Source organism: Microcaecilia unicolor, chromosome 11 (assembly GCF_901765095.1).
Source record: "Microcaecilia unicolor chromosome 11, aMicUni1.1, whole genome shotgun sequence".
NCBI classification, from domain to species: Eukaryota; Metazoa; Chordata; class Amphibia; order Gymnophiona; family Siphonopidae; genus Microcaecilia; species Microcaecilia unicolor.
This window is the reverse complement of record NC_044041.1, coordinates 133,055,505-133,074,873: the sequence shown is the minus strand read 5'-3', so window position 1 is coordinate 133,074,873 and position 19,369 is coordinate 133,055,505. Positions and strand designations below refer to the sequence as shown.

Here is a 19,369-nt window from a genome sequence, read left to right as displayed (position 1 = left end):
TAGTTCTGTGTAGGAAGCTAGGTGAAAGAGGTCAGGGAAAGTCTTGATTAATTATAGCTAAGTATAGGACTGGTTTTCTGAAAGTAATAAATGTATGTGTGCTATTAAGCAAGACTGGCCCCTTGGCCCTTGACCCCTTAATGAATGCCAGAGTCCAGTTAGCAGTTAGTATGAAGCTATGACTGGGAATATGAGAATTTAATAATAATAAAATGTAAGAGATAGGTGCCACATTGTCTAGTTTGAGAGGCCCCAGGTCATAGGTCAGTTTAGGAAATATCTCAAACCTATGTAACTGATATTTTTAAGTAATGTGTAAGTAATAATTAGTTCAAGGCAGGGTAATCAATCTATTCTTTACCATCTGGTGAGAAAGGGGGGCTAGAGAGGTGTAGGACCCTATATAACTGGGAGCAGAAGCAGCTTACGTTGGAAGAGAGACAACAGAAGAAGAGAAGAAGAGAAGGAGCTGAGACAGAAGCCATAAGACACAGAGAGCTGAGAAAGAGAAGAAGAGACTTAGTGCTGATGTCCTACTTTGTTTGCTGGCAAATAAAGAAGATTTCTCTCTCATTCTGGTGTGTGGTGTTTGACTCCTGAAGTACCACAGATTCTGCTAACAATAGTGGTAATTCCTGCAACAAAACCACACTGCATTTTCTTCTTGATTTTTTTCCAACTCTGCCTATCACCCTCCAGTCCCTGCCAAGGGACTAGTCTTGTAGGATAAGATGCAAAATCTCTTATTTCATTGCGAGACTGGTTTTGGCACCAGCAGATGGCAACACATTGTAATACATCTCCTGCTGCTGGCTGTGGGAGAAACAGCAGCTTGGGCACAGTGTACCATGATGTATTGGGCAGAATGTTTTCTGTACCCCTGCCTGATCCACTGTTCTAATTCCAGTCACTTTCCTTATGGGCCTCCTCTCATGCAGGGCCTGGAATTTAGATAAAAGCAGCCTTAGTCCAGTTGCAGCATGCAGCTCCCCAACTCTCCTCTCACCTTATCCAGCATTTCACCCTCCCTCCTTCCTTTTCCTGCGTCCAGCTCCTCCTCTACCCTACTTTCCCTTTTTATGCATCCAGCATCTCACCAAATGGCCACTCCGCTCACAGGACAAATCCCTCCTCTCAGTACCCTTCTCCACCACCGCCAACTCCAGGCTCCGCTCATTCTGCCTCGCCTCACCCTATGCTTGGAATAAACTTCCTGAGCCCTTACGCCAAGCCCCCTCCCTACCCATCTTCAAATCCTTGCTCAAAGCCCACCTCTTCAATGTTGTTTTCAGCACCTAACCTTTATACCTTTCAGGAAATCAAGACTGCCCCTATTTGACTGACTGTACATTTGTCCTTTAGATTGTAAGCTCCTTTGAGCAGGGACTGTCCTTCTATGTTAAATTGTACAGCGCTGCGTAACCCTAGTAGCGTTTTAGAAATGTCAAGTAGTAGTAGTCCTGTTAGTGATTCAGTTAAAAGAGACAGAGACAATGCCTGAAGCAGAACTGACCAGAAGGGTGGGATGGCGACAAAGCAAATCAGCAGTTTCCACTGCCTTCTTCCTCTTTCACAGTGGGTGGGCTGCAATGCCAGCAAAGAACAGCTGGCAAGGCAGCAGCTCCTGCAGCAGCCTGTTCTCTCTCTCTCAACTTAATCAGCTGGTGGCATGCTACAAAGCTGGGACTAAGGGGGCAGGCAGTGGAGCAACAAGTCAGCTACACTTTGCTTCTGTTCTGTGTAGCTGCAGCCAATCACACTCCAGCAAGCACCTAGGCTTGAATCACAACTCCAGAGGCCCTCCCATAAGGCAAGTTGAACAACAGAAGCACAGGCTATCTGCCCCAACACCCTCCCCATCTGAGGCCCAGGACAGCCTCTACAGTTGTTCCCCATCACCCTAGTCCTGCTCCTACTTGGCATTTAAAACTATGAGGACAACTAGTAATCCCATAACACAGTTTGCCTTATAGGCAGAGAATATGTTTATTTAAATACACAAAATAAAGACTGCCAACAGCTCATTTTATGATCAGGAGTTCAATCATTTCCAACCTAACCCAGCTTGTGGCTTCTTCAGCAGTGTAGCATGGAGCAGTCCATCTCTCTTACGTGGGTACATTTGCACTGGTTTTCATTAAGAGAATAAGGAGAGTCAGTGTGCACTAAACCAGAGCGTGGTTCTTCTAGTATTCCTGCCTACAATCCTGGGAACAGTTCCTAGTTCGTGCAGAAATCTGTGCTCCACAGGAAATCGGTCACAAATCAAGCTGTTGTCTCCTATGACATGTTCCATATGAAATCATTTTGTGATGGTGTTTCTGTCAGAAAACAAAATGCAATACTAGGGTTATACAGCATCTTCCATTCAAACAGGATCAGAAATAGCATATGGCTGTCTCTAGGTTGTGGATGACAACCACAGATTTAACATGCTGGTTGTAATCAGTGCTTTTTTTGTAGGAAAAAAGGTACCGGTAATCATTATGGGTGGGGTCACCATTTATGGCTCTACCCCCCTATGGTAGCCACATCCCTTATATCAACCGTGGCGCATATAAGCAGTATCATTAAAAATACTATACCAGTATAGGAGCAAAAAATAACTTGTGATTTTTTTTCATTATAAATCATTTCTATAAGCTGTTACAGCTCTAGTATACCCAGTGCAAAATGAGACAGCAGATGTAAATTCTCAAATTGGACATCTTTCAAACACTAAAATGAAAATAAAATGATTTTTTTCTACCTTTGTTGTCTGGTGACGTTTTCTGAACATGTTGGTCCCAGTCTCTGATTCTGAGGCTCTTTATCTGATCCCTTAATTCCGTTTCCAGGGCTTCCTTTCCATTTATTTCTTTACTTTCCTCCTTCATTTATTGCCCTACATCCATAGGTAAAAGCTGGGTCCTCTGCGGACTTGACTGGAGGAGGTATAGAGTGGATCCAGCTTTTGCCTATCATCAAGTGCAGATTTTCTCCTCTTTTCCCTTTCCCTCACCTTGTCAGTATGCATCTCCTTCCTCTCTCTATCACGTCCAGCATTTTCCCTCTCCCCCTCCATCCATGTCCAGCATTTCTCCTCTCTACTCCCCTCCATCCACGTTCATCTCATTTCTTCTCTTCACTCCCCTCCATCCATGTCCAGCATTTCAACTCTCTCTCCTTCCCTCCATCCATGTCCAGCATTTCTCCTCTCCCCCTCCACTCCATCCATGTACATCTATGTCCTCTGTCTTCCCTCCCCTCCATCCATGTCCAGTATTTCTCCTCTCCCTTCCCCTCCGTGTGCATCTCTTTCCTTCCCTCCAACATTTCTCCTCTCTTCCCTGCCCTCCACTCCATCCATGTCCAGCATTTCTCCTCTCTCCCCTCCATCCATGTGCATCTCCTTTCTGTCTTCCCTCCACTCCATCCATGTCCAGCATTTCTCCTGCCCTTCCCTCCATCCATGTCCAGAAACTCTGCTCTCTCCCCTGCCCTTTCTTCTCATCCATGTCCAGATTCTCCTCTGCCCTCTCATGTGTCCAGCGATTCTCCTCTCTCCTCTGCCATGTCCAGCGATTCTCCTCTGCTCTCCCCCTCCCATCTATGTCCAGCGATTTCTCCTCTTTTCTCTCCCCTGCCCTCCCCTCCATGTCCAGCGATTCTCCTCTCTCCCCTGCCCTCCATGTCCAGCGATTCTCCACTGCCCTCCCCTCCCATCTATGTCCAACGATTTCTCCTCTCCCCTCCATGTCCAGCGATTCTCCTTTGCCCCCTAACCTCCCCTCCATGTCCAGTAACTCGCCCCAGGCCTCCACCTGCCCCCCCCCCCTTTTAAGCCCCCGTCGACTTCCAGCGCCCCAGCCCCACCTGCTCGCCGTTAGCTTCCCGACAGCCCCCCCCCCCCACGACACGTTTAAATCTTTTATTATTTTTTTTTACGTGAAGTCGCAGCGCCGGCATTAGTGAGAGGACCAGGCTCACCTCCTCCTGCCTTCCCTTCATTCCCTCTCAGTGTCCCGCCTTCCTGTGATGTAGTTTCCTGTTTCCGCGAGGGCGGGACACAGAGGGAATGAAGGGAAGGCAGGAGGAGGCGAGCCTGGTCCTCTCACTAATGCAGGCGCTGCGACTTCACATTAAAAAAAAATAATAAAAGATTTAAACGTGTCGCGTAGGGAGGGGGGGGGGCTGTTGGGAAGCTAAGGGCGGGCAGGTGGGGCTGGGGCGCTGTAACTCGATGGGGGCTTAAAAGGGGCATCGCGGGTGGCAAGAACAGAAAGTAGGGCTGGGGAGCTAAGGGTGGGTAGGTGAGCCTAGGAAAAAAGGTGCCGGTACGCTGTACTGTCAAGTACCGGCACAAAAAAAGCACTAGTTGTAATATGGACTGAACAGGTAACCTGGTTAAAGGTTCAGGAAGACAGTATCACACAGTCAGTGGCAGGGCTGAACATTACAGGTGTGATATGGAAATCATTAAAAAGGATCATAGTGCCCTGCAATGGTAGAAGGAAGTAACTTATTTTTGAGTTTAAGTGAAATTAAGTGTAGTATGTTCCATTATAATGTATATGGCTGTACACTGCCTTCAGTGAATCTCTTCATAAAGGCGGATAATAAATCCCAATAAATAAATAAATAAATATTGTACTTCTGCATAGCCCCTTCAGCATCCCAATACTTCAGAGGCAAAAGACAGTAAGTTCATTGCAGAGAAACCAAGCAAACGTTTTTTTTTTTCTACTTTTCCTACAAATCAGCCAGAATTGACTTCCTTCTGAAATTGCAGGGTAGCATAGATTGGTATTTTTTCATAAAGGAATGGCGAGTTCATACTCAAACAGCCCTAGAAGAGGGCTCCAAGCACAAAAATCAAGTGACATCAAGTGTCTAATCTCACTTACGCATTCATGCTCTTCCCACTGCCACTCAGCACGATGTATGGCGTCTTCTGGGCCTTCTGTTTCTCCTGCAGCAGGGCCACAGTGCCCAACGGGGTGTCACTAGAACTCATCTTTTTCAACAGCTAAGGAATGCAGAGCAGAATTAACAAATAGCTCCTCCATTTCTTACTTACTGTGGCCCCACTTTCCTTCCCCCTAATTTCCCCAGCTGTATTTCAATTTCTCACCGCTTCCTCATCCAGTTTCTTCATACGTCGCTCCGTCTTCATCTTCCCTGAGCCCTTCCCATGGAAACGGTGTGAAAGCTGTCGAAAGGCCTGCAAAGATATGAGGGAAAGGAAAGTTGAATGAGTTCCTTCTCTTGGTGTGCAGGAGCTAGGTACATATTCTGTTGTACCTCTTTCTGCGTAAGCTTCCTGCCTGTCTCATCCACATATTCAATCTTCACATCTGGCTTGTAGCTGTCCTTCTCCTTGAACTCCTGTGTGAAGCCCCTGTACTCCTCCCGGCGACTAAACTTATCATCGATTGCCCTGTGGAAGAGGAAAAAATATAGTGAATGTCATCATTCCCTTCCCTCTGAAATCAGAGCTGCAATTTTAAGTTATACAAAAAGTTCTTTAATCAGAACCTTGGTTCCAATCGCACCAGCTCATAAAAACATAAGTCATGCTGAGTCAGGCTGACATCCACTGAGCCCAGCATCCTGTCTCTGAAAGAAGACAACCCAGGTTGCCTGTTCCTGGCAGATCCGAAAAAGTAAATTTAATTTCCTAATTTCCAAGAATGAAAAATGGCTCTCCCAAATCTACTTTTTAATAATAATGTTTTATGGATTTTTTCCTCCAGGAACTCATCCAGTCCTCTTTTGAATCCTGCTATGCTGGCTATCTTTAACTATATCCTCCACCAACAGATTCCAGAGCTTAATTACGCACTGCGAAAAAAAAAAAAAAAGATTTGTTTTTAATTTATTGGTGATCAGTTTAATACTGTGTTCTCTTAATTTATAATTGACAGGATAAACAAGCATTCTCTATTTAATCACTCCACTTTGCTCATAATTTTATAAGCATCTCATATCCCATCTGTCATCTCTTCCCCAAGGAGCAAAGCCCTAACCTGTTCAGCCTTAAAGGAGGTGTTCCATCCCCTTTATCATTTTTGCTGCCCATCTCTGAACCTCTTCTAGTTGCATTATATCTTTTTTTCAGATGAGGCGACCAGAAGTGCAAACACACCAGGAACCTATATAGAGGCATTTTGATAGTCTGTTTTGTTTTCCTTCCCTTTTTGGATAATCCCTTACCATTCTATTAGTTTTTTAACCACTGTGCATACTGGACTGAAAATTTCATCATCGTATCCACAACATACATTTTGAATGGTTGCAGTTTATCTTCTCCCTTTACTGTTCAATACCGATTAATCATACTGTTTTGTATGGACACACTGTGTGGAAAGCGAATGCTACATACCTGTAGAAGGTATTCTCCGAGGACAGCAGGCTGATTGTTCTCACTGATGGGTGACGTCCACGGCAGCCCCTCCAATCGGAATCTTCACTAGCAAAAGCCTTTGCTAGCCCTCGCGCGCTGATGCGCACCGCGCATGCGCGGCCGTCTTCCCGCCCGAAACCGGCTCGTGCCGGCCAGTCTCATATGTAGCAAGACAAACACAAGGGAAGACACAACTCCAAAAGGGGAGGCGGGCGGGTTTGTGAGAACAATCAGCCTGCTGTCCTCGGAGAATACCTTCTACAGGTATGTAGCATTCGCTTTCTCCGAGGACAAGCAGGCTGCTTGTTCTCACTGATGGGGTATCCCTAGCCCCCAGGCTCACTCAAAACAACAACCATGGTCAATTGGGCCTCGCAACGGCGAGGACATAACTGAGATTGACCTAAAAAATTTACCAACTAACTGAGAGTGCAGCCTGGAACAGAACAAACATGGGCCTAGGGGGGTGGAGTTGGATTCTAAACCCCGAACAGATTCTGAAGCACTGACTGCCCGAACCGACTGTTGCGTCGGGTATCCTGCTGCAGGCAGTAATGAGATGTGAATGTGTGGACAGATGACCACGTCGCAGCTTTGCAAATCTCTTCAATAGTGGCTGACTTCAAGTGGGCTACCGACGCTGCCATGGCTCTAACATTATGAGCCGTGACATGACCCTCAAGAGCCAGCCCAGCCTGGGCATAAGTGAAGGAAATGCAATCTGCTAGCCAATTGGATATGGTGCGTTTTCCCACAGCCACTCCCCTCCTGTTGGGATCAAAAGAAACAAACAATTGGGCGGACTGTCTGTGGGGCTGTGTCCGCTCCAGATAGAAGGCCAATGCTCTCTTGCAGTCCAAAGTGTGCAGCTGACGTTCAGCAGGGCAGGAATGAGGACGGGGAAAGAATGTTGGCAAGACAATTGACTGGTTCAGATGGAACTCCGACACAACCTTTGGCAAGAACTTAGGGTAAGTGCGGAGGACTACTCTGTTATGATGAAATTTGGTGTAAGGGGCCTGGGCTACCAGGGCCTGAAGCTCACTGACTCTACGAGCTGAAGTAACTGCCACCAAGAAAATGACCTTCCAGGTCAAGTACTTCAGATGGCAGGAATTCAGTGGCTCAAAAGGAGGTTTCATCAGCTGGGTGAGAACGACATTGAGATCCCATGACACTGTAGGAGGCTTGACAGGGGGCTTTGACAAAAGCAAACCTCTCATGAAGCGAACAACTAAAGGCTGTCCTGAGATCGGCTTACCTTCCACACGGTAATGGTATGCACTGATTGCACTAAGGTGAACCCTTACGGAGTTGGTCGAGACCAGACTCAGACAAGTGCAGAAGGTATTCAAGCAGGGTCTGTGTAGGACAAAAGCGAGGATCTAGGGCCTTGCTGTCACACCAGACGGCAAACCTCCTCCACAGAAAGAAGTAACTCCTCTTAGTGGAATCTTTCCTGGAAGCAAGCAAGATGCGGGAGACACCCTCTGACAGACCCAAAGAGGCAAAGTCTACGCTCTCAACATCCAGGCCGTGAGAGCCAGGGACCGGAGGCTGGGATGCAGAAGCGCCCCTTCGTCCTGTGTGATGAGGATCGGAAAACACTCCAATCTCCACGGTTCTTCGGAGGACAACTCCAGAAGAAGAGGGAACCAGATCTGACGCGGCCAAAAAGGAGCAATCAGAATCATGGTGCCTCGGTCTTGCTTGAGTTTCAACAAAGTCTTCCCCACCAGAGGTATGGGAGGATAAGCATACAGCAGACCCTCCCCCCAGTCCAGGAGGAAGGCATCCGATGCCAGTCTGCCGTGGGCCTGAAGCCTGGAACAGAACTGAGGGACTTTGTGGTTGGCTCGAGATGCGAAGAGATCTACCAAGGGGGTGCCCCACACCTGGAAGATCTGTCGCACTACACGGGAACTGAGCGACCACTCGTGAGGTTGCATAATCCTGCTCAACCTGTCGGCCAGACTGTTGTTTACGCCTGCCAGATATGTGGCTTGGAGCACCATGCCGTGACGGCGAGCCCAAAGCCACATGCTGACGGCTTCCTGACACAGGGGGCGAGATCCGGTGCCCCCCTGATTGTTGATGTAATACACGGCAACCTGGTTGTCTGTCTGAATTTGGATAATTTGGTGGGACAGCCGATCTCTGAAAGCCTTCAGAGCGTTCCAGACCGCTCGTAACTCCAGGAGATTGATCTGCAGATCGCGTTCCTGGAGGGACCAGCTTCCTTGGGTGTGAAGCCCATCGATGAGCTCCCCACCCCAGGAGAGACGCATCCGTGGTCAGCACTTTTTGTGGCTGAGGAATTTGGAAAGGACGTCCCAGAGTCAAATTGGACCAAATCGTCCACCAATACAGGGATTTGAGAAAACTCGTGGACAGGTGGATCACGTCTTCTAGATCCCCAGCAGCCTGAAACCACTGGGAAGCTAGGGTCCATTGAGCAGATCTCATGTGAAGGCGGGCCATGGGAGTCACATGAACTGTGGAGGCCATGTGGCCCAGCAATCTCAACATCTGCCGAGCTGTGATCTGCTGGGACGCCCGCACCCGCGAGACGAGGGACAACAAGTTGTTGGCTCTCGTTTCTGGGAGGTAGGCGCGAGCCGTCCGAGAATCCAGCAGAGCTCCTATGAATTCGAGTTTCTGCACTGGGAGAAGGTGGGACTTTGGATAATTTATCACAAACCCCAGCAGCTCCAGGAGGCGAATAGTCATCTGCATGGACTGCAGGGCTGCTGCCTCGGATGTGTTCTTCACCAGCCAATCGTCGAGATATGGGAACACGTGTACCCCCAGTCTGCGAAGTGCTGCTGCTACTACAGCCAAGCACTTGGTGAACACTCTGGGCGCAGAGGCGAGCCCAAAGGGTAGCACACAGTACTGGAAGTGACGTGTGCCCAGCTGAAATTGTAGATACTGTCTGTGAGCTGGCAGTATCGGGATGTGTGTGTAGGCGTCCTTCAAGTCCAGAGAGCATAGCCAGTCGTTTTCCTGAATCATGGGGAGAAGGGTGCCCAGGGAAAGCATCCTGAACTTTTCTTTGACCAGATAATTGTTCAGGGCCCTTAGGTCTAGGATGGGACGCATCCCCCCTGTTTTCTTTTCCACAAGGAAGTACCTGGAATAGAATCCCAGCCCTTCTTGCCCGGATGGCACGGGCTCGACCGCATTGGCGCTGAGAAGGGCGGAGAGTTCCTCTGCAAGTACCTGCTTGCGTTGGAAGCTGTAAGACTGAGCTCCCGGTGGACAATTTGGAGGTTTTGAGGCCAAATTGAGAGTGTATCCTTGCCGGACTATTTGGAGAACCCACTGATCGAAGGTTATGAGAGGCCACCTTTGGTGAAAAGCTTTCAACCTCCCTCCGACTGGCAGGTCGCCCGGCACTGACACTTGGATGTCGGCTATGCTCTGCTGGAGCCAGTCAAAAGCTCACCCCTTGCTTTTGCTGGGGAGCCGCGGGGCCTTGCTGAGTCGTACGCTGCTGATGAGAGCGAGCGCGCTGGGGCTTAGCCTGGGCCGCAGGCTGTCGAGAAGGAGGATTGTACCTACGCTTGCCAGAAGAGTAGGGAACAGTCTTCCTTCACCTAAAAAATCTTCTACCTGTAGAGGTAGAGGCTGAAGGCTGCCGGCAGGAGAACTTGTCGAATGCGGTGTCCCGCTGGTGGAGCTGCTCTACCACCTGCTCGACTTTTTCTCCAAAAATATTATCCGCATGGCAAGGCGAGTCCGCAATCCGCTGCTGGATTCTATTCTCCAGGTCGGAGGCACGCAGCCATGAGAGTCTGCGCATCACCACACCTTGAGCAGCGGCCCTGGATGCAACATCAAAGGTGTCATATATCCCTCTGGCCAGGAATTTTCTGCACGCCTTCAGCTGCCTGACCACCTCCTGAAATGGCTTGGCTTGCTCAGGGGGGAGCTTGTCCACCAAGCCCGCCAACTGCCGCACATTGTTCCGCATATGTATGCTCGTGTAGAGCTGGTACGACTGAATTTTGACCACGAGCATAGAAGAATGGTAGGCCTTCCTCCCAAAAAAGTCCAAGGTTCTAGAGTCCTTGCCCGGGGGCGCCGAAGCATGCTCCCTAGAACTCTTGGCCTTCTTTAGGGCCAAATCCACAACTCCAGAGTCGTGAGGCAACTGAGTACGCATCAGCTCTGGGACCCCATGGATTCGGTACTGGGACTCAATCTTCTTGGGGATGTGGGGATTACTTAATGGCTTGGTCCAGTTTGCCAGCAATGTCTTTTTGAGGACATGATGCATGGGTACTGTGGACGCTTCCTTAGGTGGAGAAGGATAGTCCAGGAGCTCAAACATTTCAGCCCTGGGCTCGTCCTCCACAACCACCGGGAAGGGGATTGCCGTAGACATCTCCCGGACAAAGGAAGCGAAAGACAGGCTCTCGGGAGGAGAAAGCTGCCTTTCAGGAGAGGGAGTGGGATCAGAAGGAAGACCCTCAGACTCCTCGTCAGAGAAATATCTGATGTCTTCTTCCTCTTCCCACGAGGCCTCACCATCGGTGTCAGACACAAGTTCACGGACCTGTGTCTGCAACCGTGCCCGACTCGACTCCGTGGAACCACGGCCACGGTGGGGGTGTCGAGAGGTAGACTCCTTTGCCCGCACCGGCGAAGCTCCCTCCGCCGACGTAGTCGGGGAGCCTTCCTGGGAGGCTACCGCAGTCGGTACCGCACGCGGCACCGATGTTGGAGACCTCACCTCGGGCAATGGGCCAGCCGGCGCCTTGCTCAACGGTACCGGTGGCGCAAGCACCCCCGGTACCGGAGGGGTAGGGCGCAACAGCTCTCTCAGGATCTCTGGGAGAACGGCCCGGAGACTCTCGTTCAGAGCGGCTGTGGAAAAAGGCATGGAAGCCGATGCAGGCGTCGATGTCAGAGTCTGTTCCGGGCGTGGAGGCTGTTCCGGGCTGTCCAAAGGGGAGCGCATCGACACCTCTTGAACAGAGGGCGAGCGGTCCTCTCGGTGCCGATGCCTACTGGGTGCCGACTCCCTCGGCGACCCAGAGCTCTCGGTGCCGACACGGGAAGGGGACCGGTGACGATGCTTCTTCGACTTCTTGGGACGAAGCACGTCACCGGAGCTTCCCGGCACCGACGAGGAGGACTTAGAATCCAGCCGTCGGGGCCGAGGCCGAAGAAGATCGGTCTCGGGGGGGGCTGTACTGCAGGAGCCCTCAGGATGGGGGGAGACCCACCCGAAGGCTCACCGCCACCAGCAGGGGAATGGACAGCCCTCACCTGCACTCCAGACGAAGCACCACCGTCCGACGACATCAGCAGACGAGGAGGTCTCGATACCACCGACGCCGACGCAGCCTTCCGATGTCGCCCCGATGCAGAGGGCCGATGCCTCGATGCACTCGATGCAATCGGTGGCGAAGATGAAGGTCCAGGCGCCGACGACGTCGAAGCAGTCGATACTCCCGGTGCCGATGCCGACGAAGAGCCCGAGAACAAAACGTTCCACTGGGCTAACCTCGCTACCTGAGTCCGCTTTTGCAAAAGAGAACACAGACTACAGGCCTGCGGGCGGTGCCCAGTCCCCAGACACTGAAGACACGACGCGTGCCTGTCAGTGAACGAGATTACCCGGGCGCACTGGGTGCACTTCTTGAAGCCGCTGGAAGACTTTGATGTCATGGGCGGAAAAATCGCACCGGCGAGATCAAAACTCGAAATGGCGAAATCGGCACCACAAAAATAAGGGAAGAAAAAACTTCGACCGAGGCCTAAATAGGGCCTACCCCGACGACGAAAGAAAACTTACCGGGGCAAAACTAGAAGAACGGGAAGGGAGAAAACCATAAAGGTCTCCTTCCGACACCTTTTTTTTTTTTTTAGAACGAAGTCGATAAACGACGCGCGAGGTCAACTTTGGGGCGCGAACGGCGAAACATGACCGTACCGAGCGCGGACAAAAGAAGACTGGCCAGCACGAGCCGGTTTGGGCGGGAAGAAGGCCGCGCATGCGCGGTGCGCATCGGCGCGCGAGGGTTAGCAAAGGACTTTGCTAGAAAGTGTTACGATTGGAGGGGCTGCCGTGGACGTCACCCATCAGTGAGAACAAGCAGCCTGCTTGTCCTCAGAGAATATACTTTACATATCCAAACGTGTGGATTGTGCATTCTTTGAGAACCCACTGCCTCTGCGAACTGGACCCGGGACCAACCCTAGACGACGACTGCTGACAGACTCCACATTCAGGTATCCATGGGGCTGATGTAATCGAGTTAGATATAACTTGGTATGATCTCGTGGTCAGGAAGCCTCTGAACCAATTAAGAATATTACCTCCAACTCCGAAGTATTCTAGGATGTGTAGTAATATTCCATGGTTAACCATGTCGAAAGCATTGGACATGTCAAATTGTAAGAGAAGTATGTTGTTGTCAGTTGCAATTGCTTGTTTAAATTTAATCAGGAGAGTAACTAGTACTGTTTCGGTGCTGTGGTTAGCCCGAAATCGTGATTGAGAGTCGTGAAGAATTGAGAATTTGTTTAGGTAGTTGTTGAGCTGCTTGGTAACCATGCCTCCTGTTAGTTTGGTTATCAGCGGGATTGATGCTACTGGGCGATAGTTGGTTAAGTCACTTGTACTTTTCTTTGCATCTTTAGGTATAGGGGTAAGTAGAATATTTCCTTTGTCCTTTGGGAAGAGTCCATTTTGTAACATATAGTTCAGATGCATTGTGAGATCTGCTGTGAGTTGTTGAGGGGCGAATTTTATAAGGTTATTAGGGGATATGTCTAGTTTGCAGTGGGACTTGGCATATCTTCCGAGCGTTTTGGAGATATCATCTGAGAGTGTGTCGAAGTTGGTCCATGTTCGGTCAGCTGGATGTTCACCAGGGATTGGGTCTAAGCAGTCAATGAGTTTTACGTAGTAATAATTTGTTGACGAGTTGGAAAGGTTTATGTGTATCCTTGTAGTCTGGTCCAATTTTAATTTTGTAATATGATCTTTTAGTTTGTCTAATGGTGTATTTGTATTTTCTTTGTAGTTGCTTCCAGGCGTTGAGCGTGGAGTCGTCTTTCCTTTTATTCCATGCTCGTTCTAACCTTCTAAACTTGTTTTTTTAGTTTTTTCAGTTCTTCACTGAACCAAAGTATTGAGTTCTCTCTATGTGAGGTTCTGGTTTGAAGTGGTGCTATGTTGTCTAGTATGCTTCTACATCTATTGTCCCATTCTTGAAGAAACTGGTATGAATCCGTTAATGCTGTCCAATCGTTATATTATAGAATTGTTGCCAGAATGTTATTGGGTTTATTTTACCTCTCGTGGTATAAGTTAATCGTTCTTGTTTGTGATGTAAATCTTTTATACGCCATTGAAGGGAAAGGTTTGCTTTGTAGTGGTCGGACCATGGTATAGCTGTCCACTTTACATCTGTTAGCACAAGATTTAGGTCTGAGGAGAATATGCATGTAATGATGTCTAGTATGTGTCCTTTCGTGCGAGTTGACTGCATATTTGGCCAGTGAAGATCCCACAGTTGGAAGAGATCCTTGCATTCGCACACGTTTCGTGAGTTAGGATCCTCAAGATGAAGGTTGATATCCCCTACTATAAGAAGGAGACAGAAACACATGTGTTCGATATAAAGTCCATAAAGTGTGTTGGGCAATCCTGCCAGTTACCTGGTGGTCTATAAAACAGGACTACATTTAGGTGGTCATGCAGGGTTAGATGATTGATTCTAACTGAGGCAATTTCAAGTTGGGGACGTAATGAAGTGGGATCTATAGATTATAGCTATCCCTCCTCCTCTTTTCCCATTCCTTGTCCAGTGGGTAATTTTTATTTATTTTATTTATTTATTGCATTTGTATCCCACATTTTCCCACCTCTTTGCGGGTTCAGTGTGGCTTACAATAAGATATGAATAATGGAAATACATTTGTTACAACTTGGTTATGGGTTACATTGTACAAGTTATGCGAGACCATCGAAGTATCGTTAGGAATTTAACAATGGGACATCAGCATGGAAACATTGGGGGAGACAGTGGGAAGCTTAAAGGGCAGTATTAAGACACAAAGACATCTGGTGTACATATTTCTGTGAGTAAGTGTATGAGTGATGTGGAATTACGGGGGATGAGGGTCAGAAGTGGATGTATGAAGCATTAATGAACAGTGAGTGTGGACTCTATGTGTTTTGGCTCTTTCCGTAAATTGTTTCGAACAGATGGGTCTTCAATTGTTTGCGGAAGGAAGCTTGTTCATAAATCGTTCTTAAGTTGCGCGGGAGTGTATTCCAAAGCTGCGTGCTCACATGAGAGAAGGTTGACGCGTGTAGCGTATTTCACGCCCTTGCAATTAGGGAAGTGGAGGTTGAGGTATGTTCGAGATCTTTTAGCATTTCTGGGTGGTAGGTCTATCAACTCGGACATGTAAGCTGGGGCTTCACCGTAAATGATCTTGTGGACTAGTGTGCATACTTTAAAAGTGACACGTCCCTTAAGTGGAAGCCAGTGTAGTTTCTCTCGTAGTGGTGTTGCCCCTTCATATTTTGGTTTTCCGAAAATGAGTCTGGCTGCTGTGTTCTGGGCTGTTTGAAGTTTCCTCAGTGTTTGTTCTTTGCATCCTGCATATAGCGAGTTGCGGTAATCCAGATGGCTGAGGACGAGGGATTGCACTAGGTTGCGAAAGACGAATCTTGGGAAGAATGGTTTTATCCTTTTCAATTTCCACATGCAGTAGAACATCTTCTTAGTTGTGTTGTTTGCGTGGGTTTCGAGTGTTAGGTGGCGGTCGATAGTGACTCCAAGGATTTTTAGCGTTTCTGAGATTGGAAGGTTTAGGCTTGGTGTGTTTAACACGTTGAATTCATTAGTGTTGTATTGGGAGGCGAGTATCAGGCATTGAGTTTTTTCTGCATTTAATTTCAGACGAAATGCATCTACCCATGTGTTCATGATGTATAGACTTTGGTTGATTTTGTTGAAGATTTCTTTGATGTCTTGTTTGAAAGGGATGTATATTGTCACATCATCGGCGTATATATATGGGTTGAGGTTATGGTTTGATAGGAGTTTTGCTAAAGGGATCATCATTAGGTTGAAGATAGTTGGTGAGAGAGGTGATCCTTGTGGAACTCCACATTCAGGTGTCCATGCCTTGGATGTGGTTGAGTTTGATGTGACTTGATACGAACGCAGGGTTAGGAACCCCTTGAACCAGTTCAGGACATTTCCTCCAATGCCAAAGTATTCAAGTATGTGTAGTAGGATTCCGTGGTCGACCATGTCGAAGGCGCTTGACATGTCAAATTAAGAGGAGTATATTGTTGCCAGTTGCTATTATTTGTTTAAATTTAGTCATAAGGGTGACTAATACTGTTTCTCTGCTATGGTTCGACCGGAATCCTGATTGGGCATCATGTAGTATTGAGTGTTTGTTTAGATAGTTTGTGAGTTGTTTAGTTACCATTCCTTCGGTTATCTTGGTTATTAGTGGTATGGATGCTATTGGCCTGTAGTTGGTTGTTTCGCTTGTGTTTTTCTTTGGATCTTTAGGAATTGGGGTAAGATTTTTCCTTTTTCTTTTGGGAAGAGTCCGTTTTGTAGCATGTAATTTATGTGGTTCGTTAGGTCTATTATGAATTGTTGAGGAGAAGATTTCATGAGGCTATTTGGGCATGTGTCTAGTTTGCAATTGGATTTGGCATATTTTTTGAGAGTTTTAGAGATGAGGTCTTCTGATAGTAGTTCGAATTCGGTCCAGATTCTGTCTGCTGGGTGTGTTCCTTCTTCTGGATCTAGACAGTCTAGTAGAGTGGCGTATTCTATAGGACTAGCGGGTATTTTGTGTCGTAATAGTGTAATTTCTCCTTGAAGTATTTCGCAAGGTTGTCGATGTCTGGTATTTCTTTGTCGTTGTTTGTAACTGGTGTGGTGTCTAGTAGTTTGTTCACGAGGTTGAAGAGTTTATGTGTGTCTTTGTAGTTTGGTCCTATTATTGTTTTGTAATGTTGTCTTTTTGTCTGTTTTATGGTGTATTTGTATTTTCTCCGAAGTAATTTCCAGTCGTTTAGTATTTGTTCGTCTTTCTTTTTATTCCATGCTCGTTCTAGTTTCCTGACTTGTGTTTTAAGTTTTTTCAGCTCTTCGGTGAACCATGGGTTTGCTTTTTTCCTGTGTGATGTTCTGGTTTGGATTGGGGCGATTTTGTCTAATGTTGTTGTACATACAGTGGGGGAAATAAGTATTTGATCCCTTGCTGATTTTGTAAGTTTGCCCACTGACAAAGACATGAGCAGCCCATAATTGAAGGGTAGGTTATTGGTAACAGTGAGAGATAGCACATCACAAATTAAATCCGGAAAATCACATTGTGGAAAGTATATGAATTTATTTGCATTCTGCAGAGGGAAATAAGTATTTGATCCCTCTGGCAAACAAGACCTAATACTTGGTGGCAAAACCCTTGTTGGCAAGCACAGCGGTCAGACGTCTTCTGTAGTTGATGATGAGGTTTGCACACATGTCAGGAGGAATTTTGGTCCACTCCTCTTTGCAGATCATCTCTAAATCATTAAGAGTTCTGGGCTGTCGCTTGGCAACTCGCAGCTTCAGCTCCCTCCATAAGTTTTCAATGGGATTAAGGTCTGGTGACTGGCTAGGCCACTCCATGACCCTAATGTGCTTCTTCCTGAGCCACTCCTTTGTTGCCTTGGCTGTATGTTTTGGGTCATTGTCGTGCTGGAAGACCCAGCCACGACCCATTTTTAAGGCCCTGGCGGAGGGAAGGAGGTTGTCACTCAGAATTGTACGGTACATGGCCCCATCCATTCTCCCATTGATGCGGTGAAGTAGTCCTGTGCCCTTAGCAGAGAAACACCCCCAAAACATAACATTTCCACCTCCATGCTTGACAGTGGGGACGGTGTTCTTTGGGTCATAGGCAGCATTTCTCTTCCTCCAAACACGGCGAGTTGAGTTCATGCCAAAGAGCTTAATTTTTGTCTCATCTGACCACAGCATCTTCTCCCAATCACTCTCGGCATCATCCAGGTGTTCACTGGCAAACTTCAGACGGGCCGTCACATGTGCCTTCCGGAGCAGGGGGACCTTGCGGGCACTGCAGGATTGCAATCCGTTATGTCGTAATGTGTTACCAATGGTTTTCGTGGTGACAGTGGTCCCAGCTGCCTTGAGATCATTGACAAGTTCCCCCCTTGTAGTTGTAGGCTGATTTCTAACCTTCCTCATGATCAAGGATACCCCACGAGGTGAGATTTTGCGTGGAGCCCCAGATCTTTGTCGATTGACAGTCATTTTGTACTTCTTCCATTTTCTTACTATGGCACCAACAGTTGTCTCCTTCTCGCCCAGCGTCTTACTGATGGTTTTGTAGCCCATTCCAGCCTTGTGCAGGGGTATGATCTTGTCCCTGACATCCTTAGACAGCTCCTTGCTCTTGGCCATTTTGTAGAGGTTAGAGTCTGACTGATTCACTGAGTCTGTGGACAGGTGTCTTTCATACAGGTGACCATTGCCGACAGCTGTCTGTCATGCAGGTAACGAGTTGATTTGGAGCATCTACCTGGTCTGTAGGGGCCAGATCTCTTACTGGTTGGTGGGGGATCAAATACTTATTTCCCTCTGCAGAATGCAAATAAATTCATATACTTTCCACAATGTGATTTTCCGGATTTAATTTGTGATGTGCTATCTCTCACTGTTACCAATAACCTACCCTTCAATTATGGGCTGCTCATGTCTTTGTCAGTGGGCAAACTTACAAAATCAGCAAGGGATCAAATACTTATTTCCCCCACTGTAGATCGTCCCATTCTTGGAGGAATTGGATGGTGTCAGCGTTTGTTGTCCATTCTTTCTGGTATATCTGTTGCCAGAATATTGTGGGGTCTATTTTTCCTCTTATTTTGTATGTTGTTCGCTCATGTTTATTGGTCGTGTTTAGATGTGTTTTTCGCCAGCAGAGTGACATTTGCTTTATGGTGGTCTGACCATAATGTAGGTGTCCATCTTGTGTCAGTGAGTAGGATATTTGAGTCCGATTCGAATTTGTTTGTTATGATATCTAGCATGTGTCCTTTTTCGTGAGTTGGTTGCATGTAGGGTGCTTGCAAATCCCAGAGTTTTAGGAATTCTTTGAACTCTCATGTGCTTGGTAAGGTGTCATCTTCTAGGTGTAGGTTGATGTCTCCTAGTATAAGGATGTTTGAGGCAGATACGCAGGAGTTGGAGATGAAATCCATGAGTTGCGTTTGGGAGTCTTGCCATTTTCCTGGTGGCCTGTAGAATAGGATTGTGTTAAGGTGTCCTATTAAGTTTGGATGGTTAATTCTTGTCGATGCAATTTCGAGTTGTGGGGAGGTAGATTCGCCTGTGATTGTGATGGTGAATTCGGGTTTGTAAATTATAGCTATTCCGCCTCCTCTTTTTTCTCCATTTCTTGTCCAGGTTCTGTAACCTGGGGGGCATAGATCTAAAATTATGGGGTCTTTAAGGTCATGAATTCAGGTTTCACTTATGAACAGAAGATCTACGTTGTCTGTTGTGATCCAGTCTGTTATTGTCGATGTTTTAACTACTGAACTGGCATTTATGCAACCCAGTTGGATCAATTGGTAGGGTACAGTTGGGGACGAAGATGTATTAATTTTTATTAGTTGTCTATCCTCTTGGTATCTGGGTTTGTTGTGTCCTTTCTTTCCTTTCTGTTGATTGTGCCCATGTGTGGGAGGTTTTCCTTTTAATTGGCTGTTATTCTTTTGGACAGGTGTATTGTTTTTGGGTTATCTGCAGGGTTTGTGTACTGTGGGTAAGTTATTGTCTGTGAGAGGGGTTGTCAATGCGTGCTAGATTAGGGAAAGAAAATAGATTAAGAGCAATTTGTTAATATTCATGTTAGCGTTGATTGTAAGTTACAATAGGAGCTGAGGGAAGTATTGGTTGACAGTGCAAAGTGGTAGTG

The 19,369-nt window shown here is 47.4% G+C and overlaps 1 protein-coding gene across 1 annotated transcript in view; it reads right to left on the bottom strand.

The window, feature by feature from the left end:
• Positions 1-1,968: 1,968 nt before the first annotated feature.
• Positions 1,969-19,369, bottom strand: part of SART1 (spliceosome associated factor 1, recruiter of U4/U6.U5 tri-snRNP) — a 244,084-nt gene continuing 226,683 nt past the window's right edge. Inside the window, exons 17-20 of the mRNA XM_030219089.1 lie at positions 5,284-5,419; positions 5,114-5,203; positions 4,887-5,008; positions 1,969-2,321 (exon numbers count right to left, since the gene is read on the bottom strand). Of these exons, the coding sequence (XP_030074949.1) occupies positions 2,303-2,321; positions 4,887-5,008; positions 5,114-5,203; positions 5,284-5,419 (367 nt within the window). The 3' untranslated portion in view covers positions 1,969-2,302. The remainder of the gene's footprint in view (positions 2,322-4,886; positions 5,009-5,113; positions 5,204-5,283; positions 5,420-19,369) is intronic.